Genomic DNA, 19,056 nt, shown 5'->3' with positions numbered 1-19,056 from the left:
ATTTTAAATAGCTACTAGGACGTATTAGTAGGTATTGCCAGCAAATACTTGGAAATGCTGTACTGATACTCTAGATAAAACACCTGTATCACCGTGATAATTAAAGGTAAAGGTCAGAGTCTCCTTAGAATCCTATATAAGTTATGGTCATTCTTAATCCTTCTGTCCCTGCCCTAACTGCATTTGCACACAAAGAGTTTTGCATCTACTTTTAGGATCTTCATAGACCCCAGGTTAATTCTTTTTTTTTTTTTTAGCTTTTTTATTAATTAAAAAAAATTAACAAAACATTAAGATATCATTCCATTCTACATATACAATCAGTAATTCTTAATTATCATCACATAGTTGCATATTCATCATTTCTTAGAACATTTGCATAGATTTAGAAAAAGAAATAAAAAGACAACAGAAAAAGAAATAATAACAGAAAAAAAAAGATTATACATACCATACCCCTTACCCCGCGCTTACATTTACCACCAGCATTTCAAACTAAATTTATTTTAACATTTGTTCCCCCTATTATTTATTTTTATTCCATATGTTCTACTCTTCTGTTGATATAGTAGCTAAAAGGAGCATCAGACACAAGGTTTTCACATTCACAGAGTCTCAATGTGAAAGCTATATCATTGTTCAGTCATCATCAAGAAACATGGCTACTGGAACACAGCTCTACATTTTCAGGCAGTTCCCTCCAGCCTCTCCATTACATCTTGGATAACAAGGTGATATCCACTTAATGTGTAAGAATAACCTCCAGGATAACCTCTCGACTCTGTTTGGAATGTCTCAGCCATTGACACTTAGTCTCATTTCACTCTTCCCCCTTTGGTCGAGAAGGTTCTCTCAATCCCTTGATGTTAATTCTCAGCTCATTCTAGGTTTTTCCTCAGTCCCTTGATGCTGAGTCTCAGCTCATTCCAGGATCTCTGTCCCATGTTGCCAGGAAGGTCCACACCCCTGGGAGTCATGTGCCACGTAGACAGAGGGAGGGTGGTGAGTCTGCTTGCTGTGTTGGCTGGAGAGAGAGGCCACATCTGAGCAACAAAAGAGGTTCTCTTGGGGGTGACTCTTAGGCTTAATTTTAAGTAGGCTTGACCTATCATTTGTGGGGTTAAGTTTCATATGAACAACCCCCAAGACTGGGGGCTCAGCCTATAGCTTTGGTTGTCCACACTGCTTGTGAGAATATCAAAAATTCAAGTTCGGGAAGTTGAGTTTTCCCCTGTTCTCACCATTCCCCGAAGGGGACTTTTGCAAACACTTTTTCACTCACTGATCAAATCACTCTGGGATTCATCAGGGCATCACTCTGGACAAACCAACAAAATCTCATGTCCTACCTGAGATTCCAAGTACTTATGACATTCAATCAAACTATCTACATGAGATATATTAGGAAATGCTCTAGTCAAAATATAAATTTTGTAACAAACATTTTTGCTTTAGTCTCACACATAAGGTGACACTTTAAAGTATTAATTATCATCTATTTTCAGCACACTGCAGTAATGACATTCTTTTGTTCTTCCTCATGCAAAAGCATTTTTTTTAATTTGTACATTTAGTCACTATCATTGTATACTCTAGGCATTCCTAGATTACACCATCTCAATCTTTATCGTCTATCTTTCTTTGTGATTTCATTTATGCCCCAGCCCTCCTCCCTCTATCATTCTCCTATGCAGCTTCATTCAGTGTTTTAACATAATTACATTACAGTTAGGTAATGTTGTGCTGTCCATTTCTGAGTTTTTATATTCAGTCCTGTTGCACAATCTGTATCCCTTCAGCTCCAATTACCCATTATCTTACCCTATTTCTATCTCCTGATGGTCTCTGTTACCAAGGAAATATTCCAAGTTTATTCACTAATGTCAGTTCATATCAGTGAGATCATGCAGTATTTGTCCTTTTGTTTCTGGCTAATCACACTCAGCATAACGTCCTTAAGGTCCATGCATGTTGTTACATACTTCATAACTTTATTCTGTCTTACAGCTGCATAATATTCCATCCTATGTAAATGTCACAGTTTGTTTAGCCAAGTGTCTGTTGATGGACATTTTGGCTGTTTCCATCTCTTGGTAATTGTTAATAATGCTGCTATAAACATTGGTGTGTAAATGTCCATTTGTGTCCTTGGCCTCGTGTCCTTTGAGTAGAGACAGCATATACATGGGTCCTGTTTTTTAATCCATTCTGCCAGACTATGTCTTTTGATTGGAGAGTTTAATCCATTAACATTCAGTGTTATTACTGCATGGGTAGTACTTTCTTCTATTATTTTGCCTTCTGGATTTTATATGTCATATCTAATTTTCCTTCTTTTTACCTTTACTCACAGTCTTCCTTTCTACACTGTTCTCCACACCTCTCTCTTCCGTCTTCGTATCTGTCTCTAGTGTTCCCTTTAGTATTTCTTGCAGAGCTGGTCTCTTGGTCACAAATTCTCTCAGTGATTTTTTGTCTGAAAATGTTTTAATTTCTCCCTCATTTTTGAAGGACAATTTTGCTGGATATAGAATTCTTGGTTGGCAGTTTTTCTCTTTTAATAATTTAAATATATCATCCCACCGTCTTCTCACCTCCATGGTTTCTGCTGAGAGATCTGCACATAGTCTTATTGGGCTTCCCTTGTATGTGATGGATTGCTTTTCTCTTGCTGCTTTCAAGATCCTCTCTTTCTCTTTGACCTCTGACATTCTGATTATTAAATGTTTTGGAGTATGTCTATTTGGATCTATTCTCTTTGGGATACGCTGCACTTCTTGGATCTGTAATTTTAAGTCTTTCGTAAGAGTTGGGAAATTTTCAGTGATAATTTCCTCCATTAGTTTTTCTCCTCCTTTTCCCTTCTCTTCTCCTTCTGGGACACCAATTAAATGTTTTGGAGTATGTCTATTTGGATCTATTCTCTTTGGGGTACGCTGCACTTCTTGGATCTGTAATTTTAAGTCTTTCATAAGAGTTGGGAAATTTTCAGTGATAATTTCCTCCATTAGTTTTTCTCCTCCTTTTCCCTTCTCTTCTCCTTCTGGGACACCCACAACACGTATATTCATGTGCTTCATATTGTCTTTCAATTCCCTGAGTCCCTGCTCATATTTTTCCATCTTTTTTCCTATAGTTTCTGTTTCTTGTCGGATTTCAGATGTTCCGTCCTCCAGTTTTGAAATCCTATGTTCTGTCTCTCGAAATCTACCATTGTAGGTTTCCATTGTTTTTTTCATCTCTTCTACTGTGTCTTCCATTCCCATAAGTTCTGTGATTTGTTTTTTCAGACTTTCAGTTTCTTCTTTTTGTTCTTTCCTTGTCTTCTTTATATCCTCCCTCAATTCATTGATTTGGTTTTTGATGAGGTTTTGCATGTCTGTTTGTACATTCTGAATTAATTGTTTCAGCTCCTGTATGTCATTTGAATTGTTGGTTTGTTCCTTTGATTGGGCCATATCTCCAATTTTCCTAGTGTGATTTGTTATTTTTTGCTGGCATCTAGGCATTTAATTACCTTAATTAGTTTATTCTGGAGATTGCTTTCACTTCTTTTATCTAGGGTTTTCTTGCTGGGTGAATTTGTTGTCTATCTGTTCTTTGACAATCCGTTCAACTTTATCTGGACCTTTAACTTAAGTTTTGTTTAACAGAGGAGAATTTTTCAGTTCTTGTTTCTTGCCCTGCTTGTGTGGCGCCTTTCCCTCACACACATTTAGGAGGGTCTACTTAGGTATTATAGACCCCAGACAGATTTTCCCAGACCAAACTGGCCTCCTATCAGGAGGAAAGAGTCACCTGCGTCGGTTTTCCCTGAGGGTGAGACCCAGCAGGTTGAAAGACTTTCCTGTGAAGTCTCTGGACTCTGTTTTTCATATCCTGCCCAGTATGTGGTGCTTGTCTAACTGCAGGTCCCACCAGCATATGATGATGCAGTACCTTTAACTTTGGCAGACTCTCCCTGCTGGGGGCATGGTGGAGACAGAGGAGAGGTTGTAGGCTGGTTTTAATAGCTTCAAATTACCAAGCTCTGGTGTCTGAATTCCTTGAGGGAGGGATTCTACCTGAGTTGGGCTTCACCTGTCCCCTGGGGAAGGCACAAGCTCCAAATAAGCCCCCCAAAGAGCTCACTTCTGCCTATGCCTGGGGCATTTACAGCCTGAAATTTCTGCATATGCCTGGGGCATTTGTAGCCTGAAAAGTACTGCCACTGTATCCAGAGGCAGTCAAGTCTTTGTAGGTACACAGCCACAAAAACCTCTGTTTCCTTCTTTATTTTTTCCCCCTTTTTCTGTCACTCCTGCCCCCTTGGCACTGGGGCAAATATGAGCAACCTACACTTTGTTCAGGTTCACCTAAGCTGGGGGCCTATTTTTAGTAGTCAGAATTTGTTAATTAGTTCCACAATTGGCGTTTGATTGTGCCCAGTCCCTGCTGCTGGTAAAGTCCTTTCCTTTCCCCTCTGGGAAGCGGCCTGTGGGGGAGGGGCGCTGGCCATCACAGCTTTGGGAACTCACGGTTCTGGGGGATGCTCGCAGCCGGTCCAGCTGGTCCAGACTGGGGTACGCTGTGTGTCCGGTCACTGACATGGCCCCAGGAACTGTTCTATACTGCTTCTGGTTATTTAGTAGTTGTTCTGGAGTTCGTCCAGGTTAATTCTAAAACGTGCACGTTGTTAAGCTGCCATCTTGACCCGGAAGTCTCCCCAGGCTAATTCTTGAAATAGAGATGTGATCCAAGTTTTGAATTTTGGAAAATACCCACATTTTAGAAGTAGAGAAAGGAATATGACCCACGGGAACAGTTACTTTGATATGAACATCTGTTGATAGATTTTTACCTTTCTATAGTGTCTAGCATAAAAAAAAAAGAATAAAAGAGGCAATGTAGTATGGTGGCCATATTCACTTTGGAATCACTCAGTCACAGGATTGTTGTAAAAATGAGATGAAATAATATTTGTAAAGCATCTAATAAATGCCTAACATATAAGACAATGTATAAAGATTGTTGCTATTGCATTATTATTACTACTTCTACCTTTCTTTCAGTTATAGCAATTAGTGCTATCCCTGTCATCATCTCCACTGCTGCCAGCATCTATCGAGAACAAAGTTTTTGCCATTAAGTTTATAGTATAATTGAAAAGATTGAAAGTAGACACCCCCAAAAACCACTAATAAAAAAGCAATGGAAAAGTCAAATTTGTATTTCTTACCTCAAAAAAAATTTGAAGATTTAAAAGTGTGATAAAGAAAAAGTTAATTTTAAAAAACTGGAGCATAAGCTAGCTTGACAACATTATGAAACTGTTCAAGAAAGGTCTGAATTTTATTTATTCTAGTAGGCTACTTCGGCTAAAATTTGTTAAAACTGTAAACCTTTTCTTTGGAGTGAAAATCCTTCATTACTCAAAGGTGCAGCAAAAGCATTTCTGGGGAAAAATATTTACATTTTTAGAAGTATATAGATCAAAGGAAATATAAGCCCTGTTTTCTTCCTCCCCAAAATATTGAAATGAATCAGATCATCAGGTAGTCTTAAAACATTATAAGCATCACTTAGACTTCTCTCTTCAATTGAAAACTATGTACATATTCTTCACTTTGGAGATCTAAGTTCTCCTGTACTAATATGTAATTGAAATAATAGTACCAAAGTAGATTTTCTTGATGAAGCTAGTCTAAAGAATAAACAAATGGCGCAATCTTAAAGTCTTCCTGTATTTCTGATTTGGTTAGATGCAGGTAGTTGAAAGAGACTTAAACTTAGAATCTAAAGGTCTTGTCTGTCTTTTATTCTTATTTAACCTTGAGTGAATATTACCTTCTCTCAATCTTAGATTGTTCTTGTACATTGGGATTGTTTTCTACCTCAAGTATTGTTAGGGTTTTAAATGAAATCAAGTATTCAGATGTATATATGTATATTTTTGGCATGGGCAGGCTTCAGATGTATTTTATAAACTGTTTTGTGCTAAACAAATGTAAAATGGCATTATAAAAAGCCCTATTATGTGCATAATCTGTAAGCTATAGAAACTCTTATTTCTTATGTAAAATTAATGCTTAGAGGTAAACTTCTTTATTGATAACAGTCAGGTTTTATTACATGCCAACTAGAAACTCCTTGATGCTTTCTCTCGAGTTTTCTCAATGAGACTGTCATATGACTGATAATGATACCTAATTCTTAAACAGAGTTTTGGGACTCACAAACCTCATTCACGTTTTAAGTGTGTACAGGTGACTCAACATTGACTTTCCCTATTTGTTCTTTGCACGTTTACCAAGTGTTTAGTAAGATTCCATGTTAGTTACATTGTTGAAGGTATTTGGACCTTTAAATCCTTGAAGTAATGAATAAATGCTGTTACTGGTTTCTTTTGTCGGTCAAGCTGTAAATGTTTGCTGTAAATTCAACTGAATATTGTTTATTAGAATTCTCAGCCTCACAGTCTTGTGATTATGCTTTGAATATGTATGCTACAGATGGCTTGTGTTTAGGCTTTTATTGGTGCCATTTTACAGGTGTTGGTACTGGCTGTTTTTGGTACATGTATTTCTTTTAAGATTCCTTTGTTACAATACAAATAATGTATATATGTATACTCTGTCTTTTGTTCTTTATAGCTGCAGATTTATTCACAGATTTAGAAAATGCATTTCAGGGGAAAATTGATGCAGCTTATTTTGAGACCAGCAAATATCTGTTGGATGTCCTTAATAAAAAATACAATTTGTTGGACCACATGCAGGCAATGAGGCGGTACTTACTCCTTGGTCAAGGAGATTTTATAAGGCACTTAATGGATTTGCTAAAGTAAGAAAACTGTCTGTTTGGAATTATATATATATATGATAGATTAAACATGATAAAAAGAAAGATCCTATAATTTTGTTTAAAGGAATAAATGGCATCAGAAGATTATGATATGAATTCTTACATAACTTATTTTTAAAATAAAAAAAAAATTTTTCCTTCCATTTTTGTTCTGGTTACCAGCAGACCATAATAGTCTTGTACTTGCTTTATTAAAATTAGATATTTGTTATTAACATGGTAGTACCTATGGTAGTCATTAATGTAAAAGGAGTTCGTGGTGTTTACTTCTCATGACATCTTCCATTCTAAAATTAAATGTGTGTCTTTCCCCTCCATCTGTAGAGACACAGGCAGCTCTGAATCAAAGCAAATTATACTCATGGCTCTAGAAACAATTCAGACCCTAGTGATGCAATCTAAGTGCACTCAGCAATATTGGCAAGTGAATGCACTGAGTTGTGGGCTATAGCACATGACAGTGATTTTCACTCAGGCATTTTTAACAATGAAAATTATCAGTATTTTTTTGTGCTCCCTTTAGGATACTTAAAATAGTAGGTTATCTTTAAATTATACCTGTGCTAATCAAGCATTTGTTTTGGGCCTTTAGTTCTCAGACTTCAGTGTTTATCAGAATCCCTTAGTTTGTTAAAATAGATTGCTGGCTAATGGATTGCCTACCTCCAGAATTTCTGATTCAGTGGATTAGAGTACAGCTCAAAAAGTACATTTCTAATCAGTTCCCTGTATATGATGCTGCTGCTTGAGAGGGGACTACACTTTGAGAACCAGTGGTTTAAATATATAGACTACTAAAGTCCTACTGTTTAACCAGAAGTCATTCCTCAATATGAAGAGTAATTTAGTGTCTTGAGGCACATGCAGCAATAGCTGATCTTTTTCTATATGCTTGAGTGACACAAATTGTTAGATCAATTAGCTTGTAAAAGAGTTGATTGTTTGCTAACCATTAAAAAGCTTTGTGTTCATACTTAGTGAAGAGCATTTCTGCAGTTTCAGTAAAGAAAGGATTTACTGCAAAGTTAAATGCTGGTCATGAGACTTTCTTTTGAAAGTATATATAGGTGGTGAGGGGTTTTAAGTTATGAAATGTTCTTTAAATGTCAGGGCTGAAATGTGAGTACATGGGAAGATATGGGATATATAGCTTCATTAAGTTTTTTAAGAGAGTGTGTTTAAGAGAGATTAGCAAGTCCTTCTTACAGTTTAAAGTTGAAGTAAAATTTAGAGTTCCATATTACATGCTATGAATCAAATCATTTAGCTAACTTACCATATTTGCCTCATGCTGGATTTTCGTATTTAAAGTATCTCATTCTTGCTATTAAATTAAAAATTTATTTCTTCTGAAAGGTGTGTTTTAAGTATCTAGTTTCTAAAAGGGGTATGCCATAAATACATCATTCTAGCTTGCATCAGATGTATTTGACAGTTGATGTTGCATATTTTTTTTAAAAATCTTTTCTCATTTAATATTTTATTGTTATAGGCAAATTGATTTCTAAAGGCCTTTATATTGGTGGGGTTTATTTGTATACCTGAACATCTTCCGGGTGGCTGTATTCTTACTTGATCAACTTTTTGTCAGAGAAATATTATCTGCATAGTTAAAATACAGATAACCCTTAAGAAATGTTTGTTGATGATGCAATAGTTTGTCATCTTGTTGAATTATGACATCATTTATCTTACTGTTTTCTTTGATTTAATGAAGAGCTCTGCTCTTTCCTTCCATTGGATTTTATACAGGAAATTAAAATAATACATGCGGCTCATAGGACGTTGAAGTTTTAAAACTTCATTTATTAATATTTATGGCAAGTAGAAGTATTTATGATCTAAGGTGAATAAAATTGATTTTTTTGAGATTTTAAAGAAAATTTTTTTTCTCCTAAATAATTGATGAATCACTATTTACTCTTAATACTATGTAACTTCTGTTAACACACTGTTATATTGGTTCCATTTGTCTTCTCAGTTTTTATTATTTGAACTTTCTTTTTTATAATTTATAAGCTTTTCAAAGTTCATTAAAAATTGAAGTAACATTTTCATCAATTTCTAAAAAAATTTTTAGACCAGAACTTGTCCGTCCAGCTACCACTCTGTATCAACATAACTTGACTGGAATTCTTGAGACTGCTGTCAGAGCAACCAATGCACAGTTTGACAGTCCTGAAATTCTCAAAAGACTGGATGTTAGACTTCTGGAGGTAATTTAACTTTCTCTGTTTGAAGTGACACTTCTCTGTAAAAGATCAAAAACAAAACAAAATAAATTCTTAGTGAGACCAGGGTATTTTAGCTAATATTTTCAACATATTTAAGTTATAACTAGTTTAACTTGATGGTTATGGTCATTATTGGAAGACTAGATAACTGAGTTTGAATCCTAGCTCTCTCACTTGTATGATTTTAGACAAATCACTTAATGTCAACTTCACTGAGTCCCAGTTTCTTCATCTAAAATGGGGAAACCTCTCAGAGTTGTTAGGTTTAAATTGGATAAAATACATAAAATACTTATCATAGTTCTTGGCAGCACATGATAAATGCTTAGTAAATTATAGTTTCTATTAATAGGAAATCAGGAGGCACAAGAAATGATGTATAATATTCATTAAAAAGCAGACATTTTAATTTTTAGATTTCAGTTTGGTAGATGGTAACTTTTCTTAGGAGCATGGGTTATTATAAACATCATTGTTTGCTCAGTTGTAAAGAAGGACCATTAACAGAACCTGTTCTTAAAATATTGACTTTTAAGAATTTGAAATACATTGCTGTAGAAATGGTGATTAATGTGAACATGCTTGCAATATTCATTCAGAAATATCCCATTCATCCAAAAATATTTGTAGAGTATCTATATGCCAATCAATGTCTGAATGCTAAGAATACAGAAGGTGACAAAAATAACCGTTCCTTGCTCTCAGCACTGTTAAGTCATTCTTAAAAATTGGGCCTTATTTTTCTCCTTTTTTTTAAGATGTAGATATATTCTTTAGCAGTGAGCTTAATACTGGTAGAAAATTCTGCAATTATTTATAATTTTTTTGTTTTTGGTGTCAGGTCTCTCCAGGTGACACTGGATGGGATGTCTTCAGCTTAGATTATCATGTTGATGGACCAATTGCAACTGTAAGTTCATTCTGTATATTTTTATAGTATTCACAGCTATTAAGATTGCAAACATTTCGTTGTTATACATTTGGCTTTCTTCTCTAAGAACTTCTTAGAGAAGTGAAAGAAGTGGATTTTTTTTGGGTGGGGAAGTGCATGATCTGGGAATCAAAGCATTTTTTTTTTAGCACATAAATTTCCAATGTTTAACTTTTACCAAGTCATAGTTACTATATTTTAAATTTATAACTGCTCTTAAATTTAATTTTTGTCATATTCACATTAGTCTTTCGTCCTTTGACTTATATCCTGAACAGTTTCAAATAGATATAATGTATTATAAAACAGTATGGTACTTACAGAATTTAATTATAATGAGTACATATCTATATAACAGAATTATCTAACTATATCTTATAAAACATTATGTAATTTTAGCCTCATACCTAGTTCTTTGATATACAATATCAGTGTAATTTTAGTACAAGTTTACTTTGGAAAATTAATCTGGAAAATTAAAAACTCAGGTTACACAAATAAAAATATGTTAACTAAATAAAGTTCATTAAATATTTAAAAATTCTGTTCATCTTGTTTTTATGAATCGTAAACTATTTGAGAAAAGTCAGTTAATTTATCCAAAATTTGTTTGATTATGTCATGTAATGTTGACATTCAACTAAGGAAAGACTTAGGTTTTGTTTTAAGGTCACAAAGTTATAATATGTGGTAAGATAGCCTAATATTGGGTGAAGAAGAATGAAGAAAGGTTATCTTTAATTTTCTCATTTTGACAACAGCAAGATAAAATACATTTATTTTTGTCATTTTCCAGGGATCAAGAAGCATATTTTCTTAGTATTTCTATCAGCCTTATTTTATAGTAGGAGATGAACTGAAAGATCATATAAATAGAAAAGCTATAAACTGATTTGGTTGATGCTTTCCCTCGTAGAATTGTAGTGGAATATGAATGTTTTCCTTTTAAAGAATTAATATTTCTAAATAGTTGTGATTAATTTTGATTTTTTTTTTTTACTTGGTACTTAAAGGAACCCTATAAAATATCATTGCTATAGCAAAGAGTCCTGTAGTTATTCATAAAATTATTTAAATAGCTCACCCTTTATTTCTATAATAGCAAGAACATTAATAATGTGGGCAGCACAACAAAATGGATAACCTCCAAAACATTCATATTTGAGTTTGCAGTACTTTTTTTTAAAAAATTTTTTATTAGAGAAGTTTTAGCTTTACAGAATGGTTATGCAGGAAATAAAGAGTTCTCATATATACCCTATTATTAACATTTGCATTAGTCTGGTATCTTTGCTATAATTAATGAAAGAATATTATTATAATTGTATTATTAACTATAGTCCATAGTTTGCATTAGGAGTCATTCTTTGTGTTGTACAGTCATATGATTTGAAAAAAAAAAATTATTCTAGTTACATGTAAGTCTAAAATCCCCCCCCTTTAAACACATTCAGATATGTAATTCAGTGCTGCCAATTATTGAAGCTAAATGGGACTTCATCAAAATTAAAAACTTTTGTGCTTCAGAGGACATCATCATGAATTTAAAATGACAGTCTATGAAGTAAGAAGAAAATATCTTGAAACCATACATCTGATAAGGGTTTCATACCCAGACTATACAAAGAACTACAACTGGACAGCTTAATTTAAAAATGGGCCAAGGACTTGAATATACCTTTCTCCAAAGAAGATATACAAATGGTCATTAGCACATGAAAAGATCTCAACGTCATTAGCCTTTAGAGAAATGCAAATCAAGACCACAGTGAGATACCACTTCGCACCCATTAGAAATACTACTATTTAAAAAATGGAAAATAAGTGTTGCTGAGAATGTGGAGAAATAGGAACACTCATTCATTGCTGATGGCAATGTAAGTGCCACCATTGTGGAAAACAGTTTTATGGTTCCTCAGAAAGCTAAGTATAGAACTATCCTATAACTCGGCAATCCCACTACTAGTTCTCTACCCCCCAAAATTGAAAACAGGGACTCAAATAGTTATTTGCACACTGCTGTTCATAGCTGCATTATTCACAATTGAGTTTGCCGTACTTTTAAAGCATTTCTTTATCTCTCCTGTTCAAACATTTAATGATCGGTCAGTATTATGCATGTGGTATAAAAGTGTGTATGGAAGAAGTAGATAGTCCTTGCTAACTGGTGAAAAGTGACAAGAATATATAAAATAAGAAATCAAGGTAAAACAATGCCATTAAATTCTAAATTTGTAAGAATCAAGGAATAAATATCATAAGTATCCAAAGAAGAGGGAAATAGGTAAGACCAAAGAAAGATGTGTTGCCTCTGTCCTTGAAGGATAGATAGGATTTAAGCAGGTGAAGATGATAGAATAAGGCCCAAAAAACATTAATATGAGTAAAGACCCAAAGATATGAATCAACCGGCTAAGTTCAGATTGAGAAGAAAGCTCTGAATAGAGGAAAGCATGTGTTTCTTGATGCCCAATCTAGTTCTGCTGTTGAGAATTCATACCTAGTTCTGTTTAGCATACCAGGAGGATTAATTTATAGATGTTCTATTCGCAGTTTACTATACTGTAAATATAAACACTGGTTATAAATAATAAATGAATTTCTGCCCAAGCCATTTAGTGAAGGATAGAAATGTGCCTGAGTCTGTTGTGTGTACATTTGTATCAGTTAGAAATGTGTTTGGCTGCAGTTTTCAGAAAACCCTGTTTTGCTGCCTGTATACATGGGATATACTAATACTAAAAATCTTTTCATATTTTTTTCTGAAATTCAAATTTAACTAGGGTTGCTAAGTCTAGTAATTCTAGGATGGAAGTGGTTATGGAAGGGAGAGATCCACTATAATCTCTTACAATGCCTCATTTACCCCTGATTGTGAAACTGCTTTCCAGTTACCCTGAAATTAAGTATTCACAACCAATAAATAACATATTAGAAAAACCTGGGGCACTATTTTCAGTCTGGAGAGTCTTTTAGGATTACCTTCTGGAAAGTCACTACTGTAATGAGATAGTGTTACAGAAGAAACTGTGGTTCTACTTCACGTAGTTCTCAGGTAGGTTAGGGTAGGAAAAAATAGCTACACATTTGGAGTAATATTTAAGAGTCCACAATTTAGACTAGGTCTAAAATTCCTGATTCGCCATTTACTAGCTGTGCATCCATACCTCTTTTTTTCCCTATTTGTGAAACTGATATACACATATTTACCTTATATTATTGTAGGTTTTATTGCTTTTTGGTGTGTGTGTGGGTTTGTTTTGCATGCTGCTTGGCATGTAAATATTCAGCAAATGTAGTTGCTATATGTTCCTAAAATGTTCCATATTAGTTGTTTGCATGCTACTTAAAATTTGATTCTATTTTTTTTTTTTAAATTTGTTAGAGTTCTATGGCTTCTTTGAATAATTAAAAAAATCCCAAAACACTGAGACTTGTATTGGAAGGATTCTTATATCATGGAATACTATAAGCCTGTCTTCTGCTCTTCCTTTCAGGTATTTACTCGAGAATGTATGAGCCATTACCTAAGAGTATTTAACTTCCTGTGGAGGGCTAAACGGATGGAGTATATCCTTACTGACATACGAAAAGGACATATGTGTAATGCGAAGCTCCTGAGAAATATGCCAGGTAGAATACTAATCAGACAAGCAATCAAAGTAAATTGGGTGCTAACAAATTTATGAGAAACTTTGCACTTTACATAGTTTCTAGTACTGCAGCAAAAATTTAAATGTACATAATAATATTGAATTAAAAAGTGATTCATTATTTTAATTTTGGTTTTGGATTTTGTTATAAAAGGCTCATTTGTGATACTGTTTATCTTTCATTTCAGTGGAAATCAGGAAAAAAAAACTGTTAGACTTTTTTTAGACTGTGAAGTTTCTCTTAGAATCATTTGTTTTTTACTCTCGTATTCATAGGTGTGCTTTATTATTTTTTTAATTGCCAATTTTTAAGGAAAGTGCCCCCCACTTCTTAGTGATTGTGAATTGAAAAACATGGGTCGCATTTATGAAGGGAGGCAAGACCAACGACCAGTTACAGAGGGGACTTCATTCCTAAGGCTTTCAGCTCTGCATCTTTTTGCTGTTTCTCTTATTATAGCCTTCTCTAGGTATACACAGGATTACTCACTTATTTAACTGGGGGTGTACTTGTAAGTTACTCAGTTTGCCCACAATGCTTCTTCCCTCTGCATTCTTTTTAATGCTGTTGAGTAAATTAGCTCTTAGCTGTCACCTCACTATACCAGCATCTTTCACTAGTCTGATTTAGATCAATTCAGTGTTTTATAAATACTTTGTCATTGTTTCTTTCTTCTTCTTTCAAAATATGCAACTCCATTATTATTAGCACTGGGAAATCAGAGCTCATTAACAAATGTGTATTAGCTGGTTGTGATATATTTTTCTGATTTGAATATCAGCTTGGTATGAATTTACCTATTTCTCTTATCAGATAATCACAAATGAGTTTTACTTCCTTCTTGGACCTAACAAAACTTTTTTTGGGTCAATTTTCTATATGTATGAGAAAATATATTCCTTTTTTTATAAAATTAATAATTTTAACATAATTTGATCCTCCTATATGGAGTAGTCTCAGATTCTTTCACTAGTCCTATTGCCTTGTCATTAAAAATTCTTCTAAAACAGTTTTACTAGCATCATAATATTGCTTCATAAGTATTATGTATATAACGTTTTTCTGTTTCTCTTTGGTTAGACATGCAGTTTATTCCCAGTTTTGCACTGCTACAAATAATGCCATAAAATATCTTTGTGTGTATCTCTGAATATTACTTTAGAATAGATGGGTTGGAAATGAAATTTCTGGGTTAGCAGACATGAATATTACTTTTACTTTTTATTTACTAATATTTTATATTTATACTTTGACTCGGTTTATACATTCTATCAGACTACTTTTCAGAAAGATTGTTCCAATTAAATTTGTGTCTCAAAAGCACAGCACCTGTTGCCTGAAAATTGTGTGTATCACTTTATTTTTGCTAACATTAATATTTTCAAACTAATTGTCAGTTTGATAGAGGAAAATGTTTCATATTTTCAGAATCACTGATTCTAAAACATTTTCTCTCCATTAAAAAAATTATTTATTCTTTATTGATATATATTATACATATATAATATATATATTATAGGTATCATATATTATGTATTCCCAATCCAAAGTGTGTAGTCAAGGCTCATAGTATCATCATATAGCATTAATCATCACAGTGGACTTTTTTTTTCTTTTTTGTGAAAAATAACACATATACTAAAAAAAGCAATAAATTTCAAAGCACTTTGCAACAATTAGTTATAGAACATATTTCAGAGTTTGGTATGGTTTACAATTCCACAATTTTAGGTTATTACTTCTAACTTACCTAAGATACTAGAGACCAAAAGAAATATCAATATAATGATTCAGCACTCATATTCATTTGTTAAGCCCTACCTTCTCTGTATAACTCCTCCATCCCCTTTGATCGTTCTCCCACTCTTTAATGGGTATTTGGGCTATGCCCATTCTAACATCTTCATGTTGAAAGGGGTGTTGATAATATGGGTTAGGGGGACAGAACTAGTTGATGTTCTGGGGAGGCTGGCCTCTTACATTTCAGGACTTACCTGGCCCGGGGATCCATCTGGATTTCCTTTTTATTTTTTTATTTAATTAATTTATTTATTTATGTCTGTTTTAGAAATTTAGAAAATTGTCTCATGTTCCTTGCCCATGTTTTTATTGGATTATTGGTGTTCTTTCCTTTAGTTTATAAAGAAGTATCTCAAATACTGATATTTCTTTTTATGTTTTTTATGTTTTTCAGGCTTTTGATTGCTTTTTAATTTGTGGCCGATGCTTTTCATTTACAGAACGTTATATTATAGTCAAACCCGTGATTTTCTTTGATTTCTTTCTTTGTTTTAATGCTTAGATGCCGTTTTCTGATCCAGTGATCAGCTATTTATCCACCTTTATTGTCTCAAATTAAAGAAAAAAATTCTGCTATTTTGCATACAACTATTTAATCCAAACACTTTATTTTGATGAATATTGTCAAAATAATATCTGAAATGAATAATTATTGAGATTATAAGTACGACCAAACCATCTTTTACATGCTGTATGTCTGTAAAGAATTCTAAAAACTGTTTTTAGGAGAATTTTATGAATTTTTCTGAATTTTTTGCCTCAGGTTCATGTTTGGTAGGATATTTCTAAATTTACTGTATTAGCTGGTTAATTTCTGCTTATGAAGTTGCCTGGCCATTAGCAACTTTGGCCCTTTGAAGTATTTCAGACCACCCATAAAGCCTTTCTTTTCTTTTCATGTGAGTATCCCCAGATACTAGTTTTTCACCTAGTGATTGACAGGGCTGTACACTTTATTCAACCACATGTCCAGGCCAGTAGTCTTTCAGTGATACTGTTTCAATAATTCCAAAATTCTAATGAGGAAAATGTAAACTTTTTAGAAGTGGGGTAAATTAGTATGTATGAAGAGTAATTTGATTGTCTCTATAAAACTAGTTGTTGAGAGGGTGATCATTTAATATTTTTAAAATAGGATAAATAGTATACTTATTTTTCAAGATAGTGAACTTTTTTTTTACGAGGTCTTTGTGGTTTAATATTTTTTATACTGCTTTTAATTAATTTTAATTTGAATTAATATTCAGTGTGTTCACTTTTACAGTAATAATCTAAGAAATACAGCTTATTTCATGCTGTTTTAAAATCATCTTTCAAAAATCTTATGCTGTACTTCAGATTCTCTTTTCTGTCTTCTCTTAAAATATAAAATTTAATAAACAAATAGCCCTGCATAATATATTTATGCATTTAAAATACATTTTAAATACAAATGGTATTTTGTAATGGAAAAAGAAAATTTGAATTTGTGCTATGATGTTAATTTCATATACACTAATAATAATAGCCAACATTTATTGAGTGCTTATGATTTTTCTGTCAGGCTCTCATCTGTTCATTTTATATGTATTAACTCGGTTCTATTAATAGCCTTATACAATGCGTACCGTTATTTCCTCAGGAGCTGCTTAACTCCTCTGCTGTGTCCTCATGTAAGCATTTGTACATTCAGTACAGAAGGTAGCACATTTCTTTTGGAATTGTTTTGAGGGTAAAGTTCCTAATTTGCACTTTGCACTAAAAAAAAAGTGAACATTTTAATAAGATATCTTTTTTGTTTTCTTGGGAATTTAGTGTGGCATTTCTTGGTTTGAATACTTTAAACACTGCTTGTGAAAAGCTTTAGAACAGGGTTACACATGATCTTTCATTGAATGCTTTTGTATACTAACTTTCTGAAGCACAGAAGGCTGAAATTAGTAATTCTAGCAACAGATACTGCCATGTAGTCTGAAAATGTAATAAGTTCTTATTTTTAGCAATATAAATAACTGTATTTAGGAAAAATAATTCTATGAAGGAACAAGCAGAGAAAGAATTAGGTATTGGTGAGGCGTCTACCTTACAATAGAATATTTAATGACAATAATGAATAGACAATCTTTTATATGTTATTTGGAAGATAATATAGAACCGTGATTGAGTGAGGACTCTAGAGCCAGGTATCTGGTTTTGAATTCTGAATCTGGCACTTGCTAATTATGTAATGTTGGGCAAATTGCTTAACCTTATGTCCTCCAGTTTCTTTGATGTGGAATTAAATTAATAATACTGGCTGCTTTATTTAATTGATAAGAAGGGTTAACTAGGTTAATGCATGTAAAGGATTTAGAACACTGCCTGGTACAAAGTAAGCATTCAGTAAAAGTTAACCATTTGAAGTAAGACCATTAGTACTACTGCTACTGTTTTAGCTGGTATGGTACATTTTTGCCATTAGTCTTAAGTGGCTAAAGTTGTTGTATTTTATATGATATTTTAGCCATTATTTATATAGCTTAAGCTGTTGTTACATTATTGAAGTAGAATCTTTTAAAAATGGAAATTGCTTTATTTCATATTGATTCTAAAGTATTTGCAAAAACAAATCAGAAAATATGGGGAAATATAAAAAACATGCCTAATCAACAATATACACATCACCCAGTATGAGCAGTTGCTTAATATTTTTCTTATATTCTTCTAAACATCTTTCTGTGCATAATATGTGTATTTCAAAAACAGCATCATATTTTTTGACAATTTAAATTTAATAATGTATTAATGATTTATTGTTAATGAATATTCAATTGCGTTGTATTTAATTGTATAGATACACTGTACTATACTTAATCTAATCCTCAAGTAATCAGTCAACATTTAGTTGTTTGCATTTTCAACATTATAAACAAGAATGCAGACATATTCTTTAACATCTTTTTATACTGTTTGAATATTTGTTTTGGAAAAAAGCTTTATGATCGATGCTGACATACAGTCTACCAAGAAGATTGTAACCATTTCTAGTGTATGGCTGTCTGTTTTCCAGTGCTCTCACCAAGATTGGATAGTAGCATCATTTTTATATATTGTGATTCATCTAGACAAAAAGTAATTGTTGATATTAAAATGACTTAAACATTTGTTTCGAATGGTATGGATTTTTTCCTTTTAGATCAAGACATTGCTACCAATGTCAACCAGATTTCATATTTAAAATAGCATTTCTAAAATGCAATAGATAAATATAAGTAAATGAACTTGCATTCTTTTTCAGCCTTTGTGTGTGTGTGTGTGTTGTTGGGTGGTGGGGTTCAATGGATGGACGGGGTCTTTTTTTCTGACCTCAAAAAGAATGGTGTTAACAGAATAATCTTCCTTATGGTGTGGGGATGCTTATGGGAAATAAAATTATCCTGTTATTTCTCTTATGTTCTTGAGAAAAATGAAGAATGTGTTCATCCTTCATAACAAGGATGAACCTTGAATAGTGAGACTTTAATTTGAATCTGATCTAGAAGTAACGATTTATTTGGTTTTCCTTTGGTTTCAAGATACTCGCTTACCCATCTGAGATAAAAAAAAATAGTGTTTAGATATTTAAAGAACTGCAAA

General features: G+C 33.1%; 1 protein-coding gene across 4 annotated transcripts in view; it reads left to right on the top strand.

Annotated features, from left to right (window-relative positions):
• TUBGCP3 (tubulin gamma complex component 3) overlaps window positions 1-19,056 on the top strand; it is a 149,411-nt gene that overhangs the window by 87,943 nt on the left and 42,412 nt on the right. For 3 of the 4 annotated variants that reach the window (XM_077158701.1, XM_077158700.1, XM_077158702.1), the window contains exons 14-17: window positions 6,633-6,822; window positions 8,924-9,059; window positions 9,919-9,987; window positions 13,506-13,641. In XM_077158701.1, the coding sequence (XP_077014816.1) occupies window positions 6,633-6,822; window positions 8,924-9,059; window positions 9,919-9,987; window positions 13,506-13,641 (531 nt within the window). Of the gene's footprint in view, window positions 1-6,632; window positions 6,823-8,923; window positions 9,060-9,918; window positions 9,988-13,505; window positions 13,671-19,056 lie in introns of all 4 variants that reach the window. The other variant, XM_077158703.1, reaches the window with a different exon arrangement.

Source organism: Tamandua tetradactyla, chromosome 4, assembly GCF_023851605.1.
Source record: "Tamandua tetradactyla isolate mTamTet1 chromosome 4, mTamTet1.pri, whole genome shotgun sequence".
NCBI lineage: Eukaryota > Metazoa > Chordata > Mammalia > Pilosa > Myrmecophagidae > Tamandua > Tamandua tetradactyla.
Note: the sequence above shows the minus strand (reverse complement) of the source record. Positions and strands in the feature narration are given on the sequence as shown.